This window comes from Zootoca vivipara, chromosome 13 (genome assembly GCF_963506605.1).
Source record: "Zootoca vivipara chromosome 13, rZooViv1.1, whole genome shotgun sequence".
NCBI classification, from domain to species: Eukaryota; Metazoa; Chordata; class Lepidosauria; order Squamata; family Lacertidae; genus Zootoca; species Zootoca vivipara.
The window spans coordinates 13,286,166-13,304,081 of record NC_083288.1 but is presented as its reverse complement, the minus strand read 5'-3'; the positions used below and the strand labels follow the sequence as shown (position 1 = coordinate 13,304,081).

The 17,916-nt window shown below is 44.7% G+C and overlaps 1 protein-coding gene across 1 annotated transcript in view; it reads left to right on the top strand.

Annotated features, from left to right (window-relative positions):
* Nucleotides 1–17,916, top strand: part of PLCD3 (phospholipase C delta 3) — an 85,210-nt gene that overhangs the window by 44,116 nt on the left and 23,178 nt on the right. The window contains exons 4-7 of the mRNA XM_035137245.2: nt 2,674–2,803; nt 7,776–8,001; nt 12,911–13,112; nt 14,372–14,516. Of these exons, the coding sequence (XP_034993136.2) occupies nt 2,674–2,803; nt 7,776–8,001; nt 12,911–13,112; nt 14,372–14,516 (703 nt within the window). The remainder of the gene's footprint in view (nt 1–2,673; nt 2,804–7,775; nt 8,002–12,910; nt 13,113–14,371; nt 14,517–17,916) is intronic.

The window sequence follows — 17,916 nt, the reverse complement described above, 5'->3', positions numbered from 1 at the left end:
GGGTAGTTGATTGTTTCAGTCCTCAGCCGCCAGGAGACATAAATTAAATAACTTAACGATTTTCTGCCGTCTCATTGACACCTCATTTTGGCCGCCTGAGGCGGCTGCCTCAGTCTGCCTCAAAGAAGGGCCTGCCTGCAGCTTTTGGTACAGGAAAGAGCTTCAAAGACAAAGCCCAGGCCACAAGGCTTTAAATGGTTTGTGGAACCGCATTTGGAGAAGGTTCCCAGAAAGTGAGATCAGAGCTTGTTTAAATCTGTGAGCTGGTAGTGTCTTGGAGGTACAGTGGTACCTCGATTCTCGAACGTAATCCATTCCAGAAGACCTTTCGTGCTTCCGAAACGTTCGAAAACTGAGGCGCAAAGGGCTGGCTGCAAATGCATTTGAGAAAATTGAAAAACATGCAGCGGAAGCCGTTTGATTTCCAAGGCGCGTTCGGAAACGGAAGCATTTACAGTGGTACCTCAAGTTACAAATGCCTCAAGTTACAAACGCTTCAGGTTACAAAACTCCTGGAAATTGTGTGCCAGTGGCACAGTGGCAGCAAGAGACTCCATTAGTGAAAGCACGCCTCTAGTTAAGAACAGTTTCAGGTTAAGAACGGACCTCCGGAACGAATTAAGTTTGTAACTAGAGGTATCACTGTACTTTCGGGGTTTTGGTGTCCGGGTTCCTACAACGGAGACGTTTGAGAACCGAGGTACCACTGTAAACTAATAGAGAAAAATTCAGATCTCTCTCTCTCTGAACTTGAAATTCCACTACTTTTAACTTCCTTGGTAAAAATAAGAACATGAAAGTTTACGGTAGTTGTTTTCAGTTCTTTTTTATCTGAGGAATCTCTGTCAACTTTGCATTAGCCTGCAGAACCCTAATCCCCTCTCCTTGCTCCCCTCAAGCAAAGTTTTCAAAAAAAAATCCCCCTAACTAAAGCCCCGTCAAGATGCCCTTCTTGTTGCACATTCATGACGATTTGTGCTCATGATGCTATTGGGGCAGTCACACACACCCCACTTTTGATACTGTTTGGGGCTGCACAGGTTTTGGGGCAGTCACACTGCTTCATTCCCAGTCAGTGAACATCCTGCAACTTCCTGCTGAGGTCCTGTAACTGGTTTATTTTTGTCCCACTTTTTAGTTGCGCTTTAGCACTTCTGGACAGCAATCTTGCGGTAGCATTAGAGAAGCATCACAGAGCAAACTAAAGCAGAATATTAATTAATGCATTATTATTGTGCCCAGTACATGGCTGCAGAATACAACCATAATGAAATACCAGTCTGGGAGGGTCCCTAACTTTATTTAACCGAGGCACCCCCAAACTTCAGCCCTCCAGATGTTTTGGACTACAATTCCCATCTTCCCCGACCGCTGGGTCCTGTTAGCTAGGGATCATGGGAGTTGTAGGCCAAAACATCTGGAGGGCCGCAGTTTGGGGATGCCTGATTTAACCATTGCAAAATGCAAAGTTAAACTCTTACGTTAATTCTTAATTAATTAATTTTTCATTATAACTTGGAGCTTCCTGCAGCCAGTCGGGAGCCGCGCCTTGGTTTCCGAACGTTTTGGAAGTTGAACAGACTTCCTGAACAGATTCTGTTCTACTTCCGAGGTACCACTGGAGTTCATAGCTGCCAAGTTCCGGCCTGAGAAATAAGGGACTGGACCGGAAGTAGCGCTGCCGCCATTTTGGAACTGGGCAGAGCATGCTCAGAAGCTACTTCTGATGCTGCTCTGCCCTGTTCCAAAATGGCCGCCACACCAGAAGTCACGCTGCAGCCATTTTGGAACTGGGTAAAGCAGCATCAAAAGTCACTTCTGAGCATGCTCCGTCCAGTTCCAAAATGGCCGCCGCGCCAGAATATTTCCCCAGAATCAGAGCGTCTCTGCAAATGTAGTAAACAGGAACCTGATACTTTGGAGCATATTTTCTTTTCCTGTGAATTTGGAACTCATGCCAGAAGACAACTATTAGAGGCCTTGCAACTCAATTGGCTGATTTCCAAACTACCAACCGTTCAGGTCCTACTATCGGACAGGGATGATCAAATTACTACAGCCGTAGCTGAATTTTTGAGTGCTGTCCATGCAGAAAGGCTGGGCCATTACAAAGAGAGTTAGTGCTCCTTAATTGGTAGGTGGTGTGGCAGTGTTTGGTGTAGTATTTATATATATCTATACTCTTCCTGGAGTTAAGGAACTGACTGGGATAAGCCTTGCTCAGCTGAGTCTGTATTTTATATAATCTGTATGTAAATTTTATGTGATAATGTGTGGTTTGATATGCCTAATAAAGGATATTTGAACAACTGGGGAAAACAAAAAAAATCTGTTTTTTTCGGCTGGGAACAGCCGTAAAAACGGGGGTTTCTCAGTGAATACGGGAGACTTGGCAGCTATGCTGGAGTTCTGAATATTAGTCTGCACATTCTAATCGAAGCATTTTCAAAACATTACCAAAGCTAATACCTCCTTGCAAGACCTTAGCTCTGAGTTGTCTTAACAGCTTAGCTCCAGGGAAATTTGTTTTTGTCAAAGACTGAAGGGTTCCCGATTCTGAAATAATTCAAAATTCCCCTCATAATAATGTTTCCTGGGTGTAGACGTGTTACCTTAGTTCCTGGGGTTGGTGCCTCCCAGTCCCTTTTGTTCTTTCCTTACATCAGGTTCCACTTGGATCCATGACATCTTGCAACAGGCTGACAAGAACAAAGACAATAAGATGAGCTTCAAAGAAATCAAAAACATGCTGCGGATGATAAACATAGATATGAACGACATCTACGCCTACAGGCTCTTCAAGGTACTTCCTGCCCTTGTATGCTAGCTGCCATCTTGCCGCCAGTTTCAGGATCTGCTTGGCTCTAGCTGCACACCTCCTCTGTTCGATGAAGGGTGCTCTGTCTCTAAGGTAAACAGACACGGGTGGCGCTGTGGTCTAAACCACTGAGCCTCTTGGGCTTGTTGATCAGAAGCTCAGCGGTTTGAATCCCCGCGACGAGGTGAGCTCCCGTTGCTCTATCGCAGCTTCTGCCAACCAAGCAGTTCTAAAGCACGCCAGTGCCAGTAGTTAGTCAGTCAGTCAGTCAGTCAAGTTTATTGCTTATAGCCAAAGGCTGCTGCAATGTATACAATGTCATTCAATAAAATATATACTAGTTTGATACAAAAAGTTAAAACATTTACATTGTCAAAACATGACCTAATCTGCACAAAGCTATAAAGGTAAAGGTAAATGGACCCCTGACCATTAGGTCCAGTCGTAACCGACTCTGGGGTTGCGCGCTCATCTCGCATTATTGGCCGAGGGAGCCGGCATATAGCTTCCAGGTCATGTGGCCAGCATGACAAAGCCACTTCTGGCGAACCAGAGCAGCACACGGAAACGCCGTTTACCTTCCCGCTGTAGCGGTTCCTATTTATCTACTTGCATTTTGACGTGCTTTCGAACTGCTAGGTTGGCAGGAGCTGGGACCGAGCAACGGGAGCTCACCCCGTCGCAGGGATTCGAACCGCTGACCTTCTGATCAGCAAGCCCTAGGCTCTGTGGTTAACCCACAGCGCCACCTGGGTCCCTGCACAAAGCTATAAAGCTGCACAAAACTGACCGTTAGGTCCAGTCGCGGATGACTCTGGGGTTGCGCGCTCACCTCACTCTATAGGCCAAGGGAGCCGGTGTTTGTCCGCAAACAATTTCCGGGTCACGTGGCCAGCATGACTAAGCGAACCAGAGCAGCACATGGAAACGCCGTTTACCTTCCCGCCGGAGCAGTACATCTTTGTCTACTTGCATTTGACGTGCTTTTGAACTGCTAGGTGGGCAGGAACTGGGACCGAACAACGGGAGCTCACCCCGTCGTGGGGATTCGAACCGCCGACCTTCTAATCGGCAAGCCCTAGGCTCTGTGGTTTAGACCACAGCGCCACTCTGTGTGTCCACATAAAGCTATAGAAACTCCTTAATATACAAATTGAAACATTAGATGATAACATTTATAAGCTAAAATCACCGCAGGGCCACTAATATATTAAAGGTTATATTAAATAATACAATAGACAATTATGTACAAAGTTTAGTGAGAAAGATACAGCTTGGTGTAGATGGGGTCAAATAAATTCATCTCCTTTTCAGTTTATCGCTATCTCGGCTATATAATTTTTTTCTAATTTTCCTGGCAGCAGTTGCAAAAAGTGCTACACGCCAGGTCACATACTTATCTATGTCTGCGAGGAGATAAAGAATCATGTCAGAAGGATTATGCCCGGGGGACCTTGTCATTATAGGTGTCAAAAACCATTCTCTTGCTTCATTATATAAGGGGCAACGCAAGTAGATAAATAGGTACCGCTCTGGCGGGAAGGTAAACAGTGTTTCCGTGCGCTCTGGTTTCCGTCACGATGTCCCATTGCACCAGAAACTGTTTAGCCATGTTGACCACATGACCCAGAAAGCTGTCTGCGGACAAACGCCAGCTCCCTTGGCCTGAAAGTGAGCTGAGCGCCGCAACCCCAGAGTCTCCTTTGACTGGACTTAACCATCCAGGGGTGCTTTACCGTTTTTTGTGCTCTGTCTCTCTTGCAAACGCACTCTGTGCTTTCCCGTCTCCCCTGCTGCCAGTTTTGCCTTTATGAGATGTCAACACTTTTAGAATAATGGTAGACGTGAGCCCTGCAGCCAAAGATTTAGCTGATTCTTCTGAGCCAATATTTGAACTTCTGCCTTTCCTCCCAGAACAGTCTCTCGGGTTTCCTCTGGCCTTCTTTGCAACGAGGGCAATAATTTCTAGCTGCTGTGGAAAGGCAGGGCCACCTCGCCCTCAGTCCGAGGAAGGACCACATTCCTCAGCATGAGGCAGAAAGGACGGGGGAGAGACTTTAAAATTATTATACAGTGAAAGCAGGGGATTATACAGAGAGGAACATTAGCAAGATTATTGTAATAACTTGAAGTTTTATAAGAGTATATATTTAAAGAGAATTTATTTAAATTAGATGAACAAATGAGCCAATTAATTTGGACATGCAGAAAATATTAAAAATAATTTTAAGGAACCACAGAAAGAAGAGGGAAGGAAGTTGAGTTTTTTTGGAGGGGGGAATTCAGCAATGAATTATTATTATTATTATTATTAAATAAAATTTTATTCCATTTTCTTTTTCAATTATTACAAATATCACATATCCATAACCTTCATATTACATTCCCTCTTCCCACCCCTACCCCCCGGGCTTCCCCCAACTTCCACTTCTGATTTATTTTTCCCCTATTACACACTGCTATCTCTGAAAATGTATATTGTATTGTTTCCTTGTTTACTACATATTTCTATTACTAAAAAAGGGAGTTTTTATTTAAATCCTGCCATCAATAGTCTTTCTTGGTTTCTGCAGATATACAATAAATGGTTCCCATTCTCTTTCACTGTTGTCTTCTTCCTGTAATCTGTCTGTCAGTTTTGCCATTTCTGCATAACTCATCAGTTTTTCTTGCCATTCTTCTTTAGTTGGTAATACTCCAGTCTTCCAATTTTGTGCTATCAACATTCTTGCCGCTGTGCTGGCGTACATAAATAGCGTCCTCTTCTCTTTCGGTAGGTCTTGGCCTAAAATGCCTAACAAAAAAGCTTCTGGTTGTTTAACAAATGTTATTTTCAACATTTTCTTCAATTCCTTATAAATAATCTCCCAGTACAATTTTACCTTTTTACAATCCCACTACATATGGTAGAACGTACCTTCTGCTTCACGTCTCTAACATTCTTTCTTTTCATTTTTAGACATTTTTGCCAATTTAACCGGTGTTATATACCATCTATACATCATCTTCATATAGTTCTCTCTCAACAAAATACAATCCGTAAATTTCAGATTTGTTTTCCACAATTTTATCCAATCTTGGAATTGTATATTTTGACCTATATCCTGTGCCCAGTTAATCAGTACCGATTTTACTTCTTCATCTTTGGTTTCCCACTCCCAAAGGATATTGTATGCCTTTTTTAAAATAATTTTGACTTTTATTCTATCACTTCCTTTTGGAATTTTGAAACCGAATATGAAAAACTTTTCTTATTGTCTTCTTTGAATATGTATTTTAACTGTCTATGATGCAACCAACTTTGGAGATGTTCTTTTATTTCTTCATATTCCTTCAATTTTAATTTCCCCTCTTGTTCAACCAGTAACTCTCTATATGTTGGCCATTCTCCCTTTTTCTCTAATGTTTTAAGTGGCAGTGCTTCAATAGGTGATATCCACCAAGGTGTCTTAGATTCTAGTAATTCTTTGTATTTTTCCCACACTTGAAACAATGATCTCCTTATTATGTGGTTATGAAACCCTTCGTGTATTTTTGCTTTCCCGTACTATAAGTAAGCATGCCATCCAATTCTGTTGTCGTGTCATTCCAATTCTGTTATTTCCTCCCTTTCTAACTTGATCCAATCCCGAATCCATATTAGGGATGCCGCTTCATAGTACAATTTTAAGTCTGGGAGTGAGAAACCGCCTCTTTCTTTCACATCTGTTAGTATCTTATTTTTTATCCTTGGCTTTTCCCCACTCCAGACAAATTTTGAAATCTCTCTCTGCCACTCTTTGAAGCATGCATTCCCTGTTATTACTGGAATAGTTTGGAAAAGAAATAACATTATTGGAAGTACATTCATTTTTATTGTTGCAATTCTTCCAATTAGGGAAAGATTCATCCTATTCCATGTTTCCAAATTTCTTTTAATTTTATGCCAATTTTTTTCATAATTGTCTTTAAAAATATTTTTATTTTTTGTTGTTATCCACACTCCTAAATACTTTACAGTGGTACCTCGGTTTATGAACACAATTGGTTCCGGGAGTCTGTTCATAAACTGAAGCGTTCATAAACTGAAGCGAACTTTCCCATTAAAAGTAATGGAAAGTGGATGAATCCGTTCTAGACGGGTCCGTGGAGTACTCAACCTGAAGCGTACTTAACCCGAAGCATGGGTGTAATTGGTTCCGGAAGTCTGTTCATAAACTGAAGCATTCATAAACTGAAGCGAACTTTCCCATTGAAAGTAATGGAAAGTGAATTAATCTGTTCCACATGGGTCCGCGGTGTTCGTAAACCGAAAATTCGTAAACCAAGGTGTTCATAAACCGAGGTTCCACTGTACTTTTTTATATACTTTTATCCCTGCCATCTCTGTTACTTCTTTCCTTTCCAATTTTTAATAACAATTTAGTTTTGCTTTTATTTAATTTAAATCCTGCCACTTGACCAAACTTTTGGGAGTGAATTTTTTGGATCTTCCACAGTTATTGCCAAATCATCTGCAAATGCTTTCAATTTATGCTCATTTTTCTTTAGTTTTATTCCTACTACTTCTTTATCTTCTCTTATCCTTCCTGCACTCAATCGGAAGCCGCGTCGGATGTTCGGCTTCCAAAAAACGTTCGCAAACTGGAACACTCACTTCTTGGTTTGTGGCGTTCGGGAGCCAAAACACTCGAGAACTAAGGTGTTCGAAAACCAAGGTATGACTGTATTCCACCTCGGTACTTTTCATAGCTGTTCCTCTCAGTGCCTAGAAACACTAAAATAAAATATACAGTAAATGCAGATTCACACATTTTATACTCTTTGCAGAATTTCCATTTATTTCTTCCACCCCTCCTTTAAAAAAAAAAAAAAAGCACACAGCCCTGACTCCACCCGAGCTTATCAGTTGCTATTTCCTCTCATCCACCCCCCCCCATGGCAATTTACTTAACTGCTCCTTCCCTCTTTCACTTAGGAGTGTGACAGATCAAACAACGATCGCTTGGAGGAATATGAGATTGAGGAGTTCTGCACACGGCTGATGGCGCGTCCTGAGCTGGAGGAGATCTTTCGCCGTTACTCGGGCGAGGACCGCGTGCTGTCGTCTGAGGAACTGCAGGAATTTCTCCGCGACCAGGGCGAGGAAGCCAGCTTGCAGCGGGCTCATGAAATCATCCAGACTTTTGAGCTGAATGAGAAAGGTATGAACCCAATACGCACACCTCAAAGTTATGACGGAACACTTTCTAGCATGGTTATAATTGTCATGAATGCAGGGCCTTTGTTGTGTAGATGCATTGCAAGCACATCCGGAAAGAACAAGCAGATTAAGGAGCTGAAATCCAAAAAAATCTCTCTTGGGACTGATGTCTCACCTAAAAGGCTTTCATGGGTTGGATGAACATGGTTATTTTTGCGGAGAAATAAGAGCAACCTGGTTTTATCTCTGATTATCTCTCCCCTGCTCCTCACCCTCCCATTATCAGTCATGTTGCTTCTCTGCAAAAACACAGTCCTTCCTCTCTACCCCCTTTGCAAAACCACACCCTAGGCATAGCTGCCAAGTACCCCGTTTTCCCCGGGAACCCCCCCGTATTTTCTTACCGTTTCCCACTGGTGTCCCGAATGGTAAAATACCCCGTATTCCCCCGGATTACGGAGCTCCTGCTGGCGGCCATGTTCTTCCGATGCCGCTGTGCCCATTTCCAAAATGTCCGCAGCGCCAAAAGTCGCTTCCACGCATGTCCGGAAGTGCGTAGAAGCGACTTCTGGCATTGCAGACATTTTGGAAATGGGCACAGTGGCATCGGAAGTCGCTTCTACGCATGTCCGGAAGTGCGTAGAAGCGACTTCCGGTGCCTCGGCGCTGCTGATCCTGGATTTTTCAATCCGGAACTTGGCACCTATGACCCTAGGTCAGTGGTTTTCAAAGGGTGTGGCTCACCACGCTGGTGTGGCAGGAGAGGATGGCAAGAGTGGGAAGATTCGAAGAAAGAAACATTTAAACATTTCAGTGTATACAACCAGGAACAATAGCCATGCCTCTTTTCAAGAGCATTGGCATATTCTCCTACAGTTCTCCACGACATCTTGTTGTGAACAGGGATTTTCAGCTCTGACAAATATGAAAGATCAGAAAAGGGGAAGGCTTCTTTGTGTTGATGAGATTAGCTTGTTTGTCTCAAATTAGACCGGGGTTGGCAAACTAAGGCCCGGGTGCCGGATCAGGCCCAATTTCTTTCAAGATCCGACCCACAGACTGTCCGTGGATCGGTGTGGGGATTCTGTTCAAATCCCCACTCAACCGTGGTGGTTTGCTGGGTGACCTTGGGCCACTAACCTACGGCACAGATTGGTTTTGGGGATTAAAAGAGTTGGGGAGAGACACTTGTATTCCACCTTGAGCTCCTGGGGTGGGGGAAAATCTGGGATAGAAATGCAACGACTAAATAAATACGACCAAGCCTAAGTACACGTAACTGTAATGATGGCATGTTCTTTCTCTGCTTTCGCCAGCTTTCATCTCTCCCCTGTTACCTTTCGGATAAGGAGTCTGTCATGCCGCCTGTCCTTTGCAAAGTGCCATGTCTAGATGGCGTTATATAATTAATGGCACCACACTGCCCCTGAGTCTTTGGAAAGCTATAATCTGTGTGCCGCCCCATAAAATTGAAGTCCACGGCTCAAAACTACACATTATTGAGAGTTTACGTGCTGGTCAGTGAAAGCAGCAGTAGCTCCTTTGTCCTCTCTTCCACAAAAAAGAAAGAAAGGGGGGGACACACAATTTCATCATGCTTTTTTTAAAAAAAACAAAAAAAACGACAACAACAAACACTTCATTGATTTTTCCATATTATAATTGCAGCATAATACCTTGCAATGAAAACAGCCAGCACAGCAATAACATCAGTCTAAAGAAACATAACAAGGCAGAGGAATGTAAAGGGGAGGGAGGGACAGAAATTGTGATTGTACATAACAGATCACGATGCTTTGCTTCTCTGCTGTCCCTTCCCCACACAAAAAGCAGACTGCAAAGTGGAGTGGGGTGGTGGAAAAGAAAGTACAATAGCATCCCATGGTATGTTTTGTTGCATCACACATTGGTTTCTATGATCAATCTAGACTTGAACCATGGTTTGTACGATCATTCTAGACTTAAACTATGGTTTGTATGATCATTCTAGGTCATAAACCAGGCATCCCCAAACTCGGTCCTCCAGATGTTTTGGGACTACAACTCCCATCATCCCTAGTTAACAGGACCAGTGGTCAGGGATGATGGGAGTTGTAGTCCCAAAACATCTGGAGGGCCAAGTTTGGGGATGCCTGTCATAAACCATTGTTTGTATGATCATTCTAGACTCAAACCATGGTTTGTATGATCATTGTAGGCCATAAACCATGGTTTGTATGATCATTTGCGACTTAAACCATGATTTGTATGATCATTCTAGACTTAATCCATGGTTCGTATGATCATTCTAGACTTAAACCATGCTTTATACCATCATTCTAGGTCATCAGCCATGGTTTGTACAATCATTCTAGATCACCAACCATGGTTTGTGAACCATAGTTTTCTTAAGCCAAGAACAAGTGGCAAGAATGAGTCCTCCTCCCTTGCCCCTTCCCTTTTCTTGCCACCAGTTGCAGAGTGTGACATATGATGCTGTGCTGCCCACCTGGTTGCAGGTGGCAAGGGCAGAAGAAACCCCAGGTTGGCAGCAGTGCCAGGCAGCAACGCACCCATACTTGTGCCCACTGCCAACATGGTGCTTCCTGTGCCCTACTTAGCCCTGGCAAGCAGCAGGATGGCTGCAGCTGGGAGGGGTAGTGTAGGGGCAGCATCTAGCCTCATGCTCCACAAATGCACGTTGCACATCGGCTTCCAGCACGGAGATCCCGACTGGTAATAAGCCAGAGTTCCCTGCTGTGTCCAAATGGCAAATCTGGCTTGATGTCGATCAACTAGCCAGGAAAATTAACCAGAGCCCAACAGAGGGATGAACCGGGAAAATAAGCCAGAGACCTACACATAGCAGGGGACTCTGGATCAGTGCAGGTCAGGATTTTTGCTTGACTCTCAGCAGCAGGAGGAGAGGAGCAGCCCTGCTTTATAAAACAAGGAATCATATTGCAAACTTGGCCTGGTTGAGAGGAGAGTGGAAGAATGAGATGAGGGACATCTGTTTTCGATAGATGTTGCACGTCCTCTGTATTGTGTATTTTTGGCCTACTTTTACAATGTTTGGAGGCACTGATTACGGGGAAACCTTTTCCAGAAGATGTTTGTAATTTCGAGGAGTTCAGTGATCTGACATGGTCATCTCTTCCTGCCTCTTGTTTTCTTCCTGCCTCTGTTTACTTCCCCTCTCTATCTCTTGTTCTGCTCTTGGACGGCTGAGAGCAGCCTTTAATGTTTAATCTGGTGGAAGGAAGAAGTGATAATGCAGGGAACTGTCACAGATGGGTGTTGGCTACTCCCGAGTAAGCACTCCACACCTCTGGATTTTCAGAGTTTGATTGTGCATGCTATATACAGTGGTGAGATGTCTCAAATCATGTCTGCTCTGCATGGGGCAGAAGCCCACAATAGCCTCTGGCGGGCTCTGACCCAGCCTTTAAGACTGGTCCCCAAAATGCCCCTCCTACTGGCGCTACGGGATCCCCATTGTGTCAAACCTTTCTCCTCAGCTGCCGCTGATTCTTCCCTCTCCTTTCCACCCTCTGATGCAGCTGGCCCCACCCCTTCTTCTCTGCTTCCCAACTGCAGTTGAGGCTCCAGTATGCTGCTAGAGCCCTGGAACCTCCTTCCTGCCTTGATATTCTTGCTGCTGCTCTCCCATCTGATGGAAGTAAGCAGAGTGGGCTGCTCTCTGCAAGCCCTCTCTCTTACAGGAACCTTCTGACCTTTTTGGATGTTAGACATTGTTTAGAGCAGGGGTAGGCAACCTAAGGCCCGGGGGCCAGATGCGGCCCAATCGCCTTCTCAATCCAGCCCGCGGACGGTCCGGGAATCAGCATGTTTTTTTACATGAGTAGAATGTGTGCTTTTATTTAAAATGCATCTCTAGTTATTTGTGGGGCATAGGAATTTGTTCATTCCCCCCCCCCCAAAAAAATGTCCGGCCCACCACATGGTCTGAGGGACAGTGGACCGGACCACAGCTGAAAAAGGTTGCTGACCCCTGCTTTGGAGGAACGTGCAGTATTGGAAGAGGGGGCTAGCTAATTAATAATCTGCACTAGCTTGTCGGGCAAGGCACATAGGCTAACAAGCCAGCTATCTATAAATCGGATGGTTTGGGGCCATAGTTCTGTGAAGCTCATGTGCAGACTATAGGCCGTGGGGGGATCGCCTAGGGCAGGCATAGGCAACCTTGGCTCTCCAGATGTTTTGGAACTACAACTCCCATGATCCCTAGCTAACAGGGCCAGTGGTCAGGGATCATGGGAGTTGTAGTTCCAAAACATCTGGAGAGCCAAGGTTGCCTATGCCTGGCCTAGGGGATCACCTCGCCACTTCTTGAGGGCTTCCCCGGGGCAGATCGAAGCATTTGCTTGGTAATGTACATCTGAAACTCAGAAAATTAGAATATCGTTGAAAAGTGCCTTTATTTCAGTAACGCAATTTAAAAGGTGAAACCAATATATGAGATAGATGCATGACATGCAAAGCAAGATCTGTCAAGCCTTTATTTGTTGTAATTGTAATTATTTGTCATCAGGTGGGTCAATTATAAATGGAATGTAACTAATGAAATGTTTATTTTTGTATTATTGTAACTTTGTTTTATTACTGTGGAATTTCCCAAAAAAAGCATTTGTAAAAATTAAAAGAAAAATAAAAAATAGTAAGTTGCATTACTGAAACAAATGCACTTTTCGGCAATATTCTAATTTTCCGAGTTTCACCTGTATATAATGCTTGCTGTTTAGAATAAAATCTTTAATCTTCTCACTCGCTTGTGTTCTGTATTGCTTCCGAATCTCACTGAAATGAACCACCTTGCATTTGGCAAGTTCTTAGGAAAGGCGTACGCTAAAATACGCCGGATGGGTAGATATGAAACTGTCTCCGCTAACCACCTCTTCGTCCCACAGCCAGGCAGCACAATCTCATGATGATGGATGGCTTCATGATGTACCTGCTGTCCTCGGCTGGAGACATCCTCAACCAGGGCCATGCAAGGATATACCAGGACATGACGCAGCCGCTGTCCCATTACTTCATCTCCTCCTCCCATAACACCTACCTGACGCAGAACCAGATTGGAGGCGCCAGTAGCACTGAGGCCTACATCCGGTAAGCAGGTTTTCTGGTCGAAGCAGCAGAGTCGTACCTGCCAAGTTCCGGCCTGAGAAATAAGGGACTGGACCGGAAGTAGCAGACCGGAAGTAGCGCTGCCGCCATTTTGGAACTGGGCGGAGCATGCTCAGAAGCGACTTTTGATGCTGCTCTGCCCTGTTCCAAAATGGCCGCCGCACCAGAAGTCGCGCTGCAGCCATTTTGGAACTGGGCAAAGCAGCATCAAAAGTCGCTTCTGAGCATGCTCCGCCCAGTTCCAAAATGGCCGTCGCAGCCGGAATAAACCAGGAAAAAACAAAAAAAAAAATCCGTTTTTTCGGCTGGGGACAGCTGGAAAAACGTGGGTTTCCCGGGGAATACGGGAGACTTGGCAGCTATGGCCTGAGTGAGTCCCAATAACTGCTTTCAGATGGCAAGGAGTGCTGGCAACGGGGATAGGTAAAGGATCCCAGCAAATAATGGTGGGTGCAAGGCCATTGGCTGCAGCATTTTGGCCAGGGCATGCAGAAAGGCATGGGAGGCAGTGGGTGAGCTGGAGCGGAGAGAGGAATCTGGTTGGTTGGTTGGTTGGTGGGGCTGCTTTGAACAGGCCAGGGGGAAGGAGGCCACATGGCAAGGCAGGATTACTCTCCAGGTACCTGGAGAGAGAACGATGCATGTCACTTTGCTCGCCTCAGGTGATTCCGTTAATTACGTGGCCCATAATCCCCAAAGGAGCCCTGCAGAACAATGTGTGGGAAATTGAGCCGTCCCTTGGGTGGGAAGGCACAAGCTGTTTACACCTTGAAGTTAGTTCTAAAGTTTGTTTGAAGAGTGCCGGCTAGCACAACTCTTGCCTGGCTCCCTATAAGGGGCCGGAGGACTTGAACTCGGCACTCAGGCAGCAGGACCCGGGCAGCTGTACACCTTGCAGAACTGAGCAACGTCTTGTGCTAAATAGTAACACAGACTCTTCCTTTTCCCTCCCTGCGCTTCCTGATCTGCGACTGCACCTCCTACCTTTAACCCTTGGCCCTTGTTGGCCTGATCCGGAACTTAACCCCTTGGCCTACATTGGTCCATGGTCCATCTCTGAGGTTGGGCAAGGCGTCACAATCCTCCCTGTCTCTCTAAGACTGATAAAATCCTAGAGGATTTCATGCCTCAGGTTCTTTCCTGCCTTGTGGATGACCTGTGCTCGCCTGACAGCTCCTTGACAGGCAGAGGGCTGAAATGCAGCGTCCATCATCACCTCACCTTGTTTCTGTCGTCGGCAGGGCTTTGATGAAGGGGTGTCGCTGTGTGGAGCTTGACTGTTGGGAGGGGTCCAACGGAGAGCCCATCATCTACCACGGCCACACTCTGACCTCCAAGATCCTCTTCCGGGATGTGATTGAAAGCATCCGGGACCATGCATTCAAGGTAGACTAAACCACAGTTTTCAGAAATGCGGGTAGCAAGAAGATTGATTGATTGCAGTTCTTAAGGATCCTCGGAAGGTAGAAGTAGCTGCATTTGATGTTCTGAGGCCCAAACATTTCTCTCGGGAGCTTTCATCGCTGCCCAACCACTTAGTCACTTCGCTGTATCATGATTCATGAGCAAATTTAATTGCTGGAAATGATTGTGCAAGCTTCCTTTTTCAAAGGCGTTGTATGCAAATGTCGCAGCGGGTGCAATTCTAGACAAATCCTCTTCTACAATCGTGTCTGGATTGCATTTTTTTTAAATAAAGTTTTTGTACTCAAAGTAAACAAAAAACAAAAAAACTTGCTTGTTTAGGTGGGGGTACCTTCTGTTGTTGTTGTTGTTGTTGTTTAGTCGTTTAGTCGTGTCCGACTCTTCGTGACCCCATGGACCATAGCACGCCAGGCACTCCTGTCTTGCACTGCCTCCCGCAGTTTGGTCAAACTCATGTTCGTAGCTTCGAGAACACTGTCCAACCACCTTGTCCTCTGACGTCCCCTTCTCCTAGTGCCCTCAATCTTTCCCAACATCAGGGTCTTTTCCAAGGATTCTTCTCTTCTCATGAGGTGGCCAAAGTATTGGAGCCTCAGCTTCACGATCTGTCCTTCCAGGGAGCACTCAGGGCTGATTTCCTTAAGAATGGATAGGTTTGATCTTCTTGCAGTCCATGGGACTCTCAAGAGTCTCCTCCAGCACCATAATTCAAAAGCATCAATTCTTCGGCGATCAGCCTTCTTTATGGTCCAGCTCTCACTTCCATACATCACTACTGGGAAAACCATAGCTTTAACTATACGGACCTTTGTCGGCAAGGTGATGTCTCTGCTTTTTAAGATGCTGTCTAGGTTTGTCATTGCTTTTCTCCCAAGAAGCAGGCGTCTTTTAATTTCGTGACTGCTGTCACCATCTGCAGTGATCAAGGAGCCCAAGAAGGTAAAATCTCTCACTGCCTCCATTTCTTCCCCTTCTATTTGCCAGGAGGTGATGGGACCAGTGGCCATGATCTTGGTTTTTTTGATGTTGAGCTTCAGACCATATTTTGCGCTCTCCTCTTTCACCCTCATTAAAAGGTTCTTTAATTCCTCCTCGCTTTCTGCCATCAAGGTTGTGTCATCTGCATATCTGAGGTTGTTGATATTTCTTCCGGCAATCTTAATTCCGGTTTGGGATTCAACTAGTCCAGCCTTTCGCATGATGAATTCTGCATATAAGTTAAATAAGCAGGGAGACAATATACAACCTTGTCGTACTCCTTTCCCAATTTTGAACCACTCAGTTGTTCCATATCCAGTTCTAACTGTAGCTTCTTGTCCCACATAGAGATTTCTCAGGAGACAGATGAGGTGATCAGGCACTCCCATTTCTTTAAGAACTTGCCATAGTTTGCTGTGGTCGACACAGTCAAAGGCTTTTGCATAGTCAATGAAGCAGAAGTAGACGTTTTTCTGGAACTCTCTTGCTTTCTCCATAATCCAGCGCATGTTTGCTATTTGGTCTGGTTCCTCTGCCCTTTCGAAATCCAGCTTGCACTTCTGGGAGTTCTCGGTCCACATACTGCCTAAGCCTGCCTTGTGGAATTTTAAGCATAACCTTGCTAGCGTGTGAAATGAGCGCAATTGTGCGGTAGTTGGAGCATTCTTTGGCACTGCCCTTCTTTGGAATTGGGATGTAGACTGATCTTCTCCAATCCTCTGGCCATTGCTGAGTTTTCCAAACTTGCTGGCATATTGGGTGTAGCACCTTAACAGCATCATCTTTTAAAATTTTAAATAGTTCAGCTGGAATATCATCACTTCCACTGGCCTTGTTATTAGCAGTGCTTTCTAAGGCCCATTTGACTTCACTCTCCAAGATGTCTGGCTCAAGGTCAGCAACCACACTACCTGGGGTGTACGAGACCTCCATATCTTTCTGGTATAATTCCTCTGTGTATTCTTGCCACCTCTTCTTGATGTCTTCTGCTTCTGTTAGGTCCTTACCACTTTTGTCCTTGATTATGGTAATCTTTGTACGAAATGTTCCTTTCATATCTCCAATTTTCTTGAACAGATCTCTGGTTTTCCCCATTCTATTGTTTTCCTCTATTTCTTTGCATTGCTCATTTAAGAAGACCCTCTTGTCTTTCCTTGCTGTTTTTTGGAAATCTGCATTCAGTTTCCTGTATCTTTCCCTATCTCCCTTGCATTTTGCTTGCCTCCTCTCCTCCGCTATTTGTAAGGCCTCGTTGGATAGCCATTTTGCTTTCTTGCATTTCCTTTTCCTTGGGATGGTTTTCGTTGCTGCCTCCTGTATAATGTTACGAGCCTCCATCCATAGTTCTTCAGGCACTCTGTCCACCAAATCTAAATCCTTAAACCTGTTCCTCACTTCCACTGTGTATTCATAAGGGATTTGATTTAGATTGTATCTTACTGGCCCAGTGGTTTTTCCTACTTTCTTCAGTTTAAGCTGGAATTTTGCTATAAGAAGCTGATGATCTGAGTTACAGTCAGCTCCAGGTCTTGTTTTTGCTGATTGTATAGAGCTTCTCCATCTTTGGCTGCAGAGAATATAATCAATCTGATTTCGATGCTGCCCATTTGGTGATATCCATGTGTAGAGTCGTCTCTTGTGTTGTTGGAAGAGAGTGTTTGTGATGACCAGCTTGTTCTCTTGACAGAACTCTATTAGCCTTTGCCCTGCTTCATTTTGAACTCCAAGGCCAAACTTGCCAGTTGTTCCTTTTATCTCTTGATTCCCTACTTTAGCATTCCAATCCCCTGTAATGAGAAGAACATCCTTCTTTGGTGTCATTTCTAGAAGGTGTTGTAGGTCTTCATAGAATTGGTCAATTTCACTTTCTTCAGCTCCGGTAGTTGCTGCATAAACTTGGATTACTGTGATGTTAAAAGGTCTGCCTTGGATTCGTATCGAGATCATTCTGTCATTTTTGAGATTGCATCCCATTACAGCTTTTGCCACTCTTTTGTTGACTATGAGGGCCACTCCATTTCTACTACAGGATTCTTGCCCACAGTAGTAGATACGATAGTCACCCGAACTGAATTCGCCCATTCCCTTCCATTTTAGTTCACTGATGCCCAGGATGTCGATATTTATTCTTGTCATCTCATTTTTGACCACATCCAGCTTACCTCCATTCATGGTTCTTACATTCCAGGTTCCTATGCAATATTTTTCTTTACAGCATCGGACTTTCCTTTCGCTTCCAGGCATATCCGCAACTGAGCGTCCTTTCGGCTTTGGCCCAGCCGCTTCATCAGCTCTGAATCTACTTGTACTTGTCCTCAGCTCTTCCTCAGTAGCATGTTGGACGCCTTCCGACCTGAGGGGCTCATCTTCCAGCGTCATAACT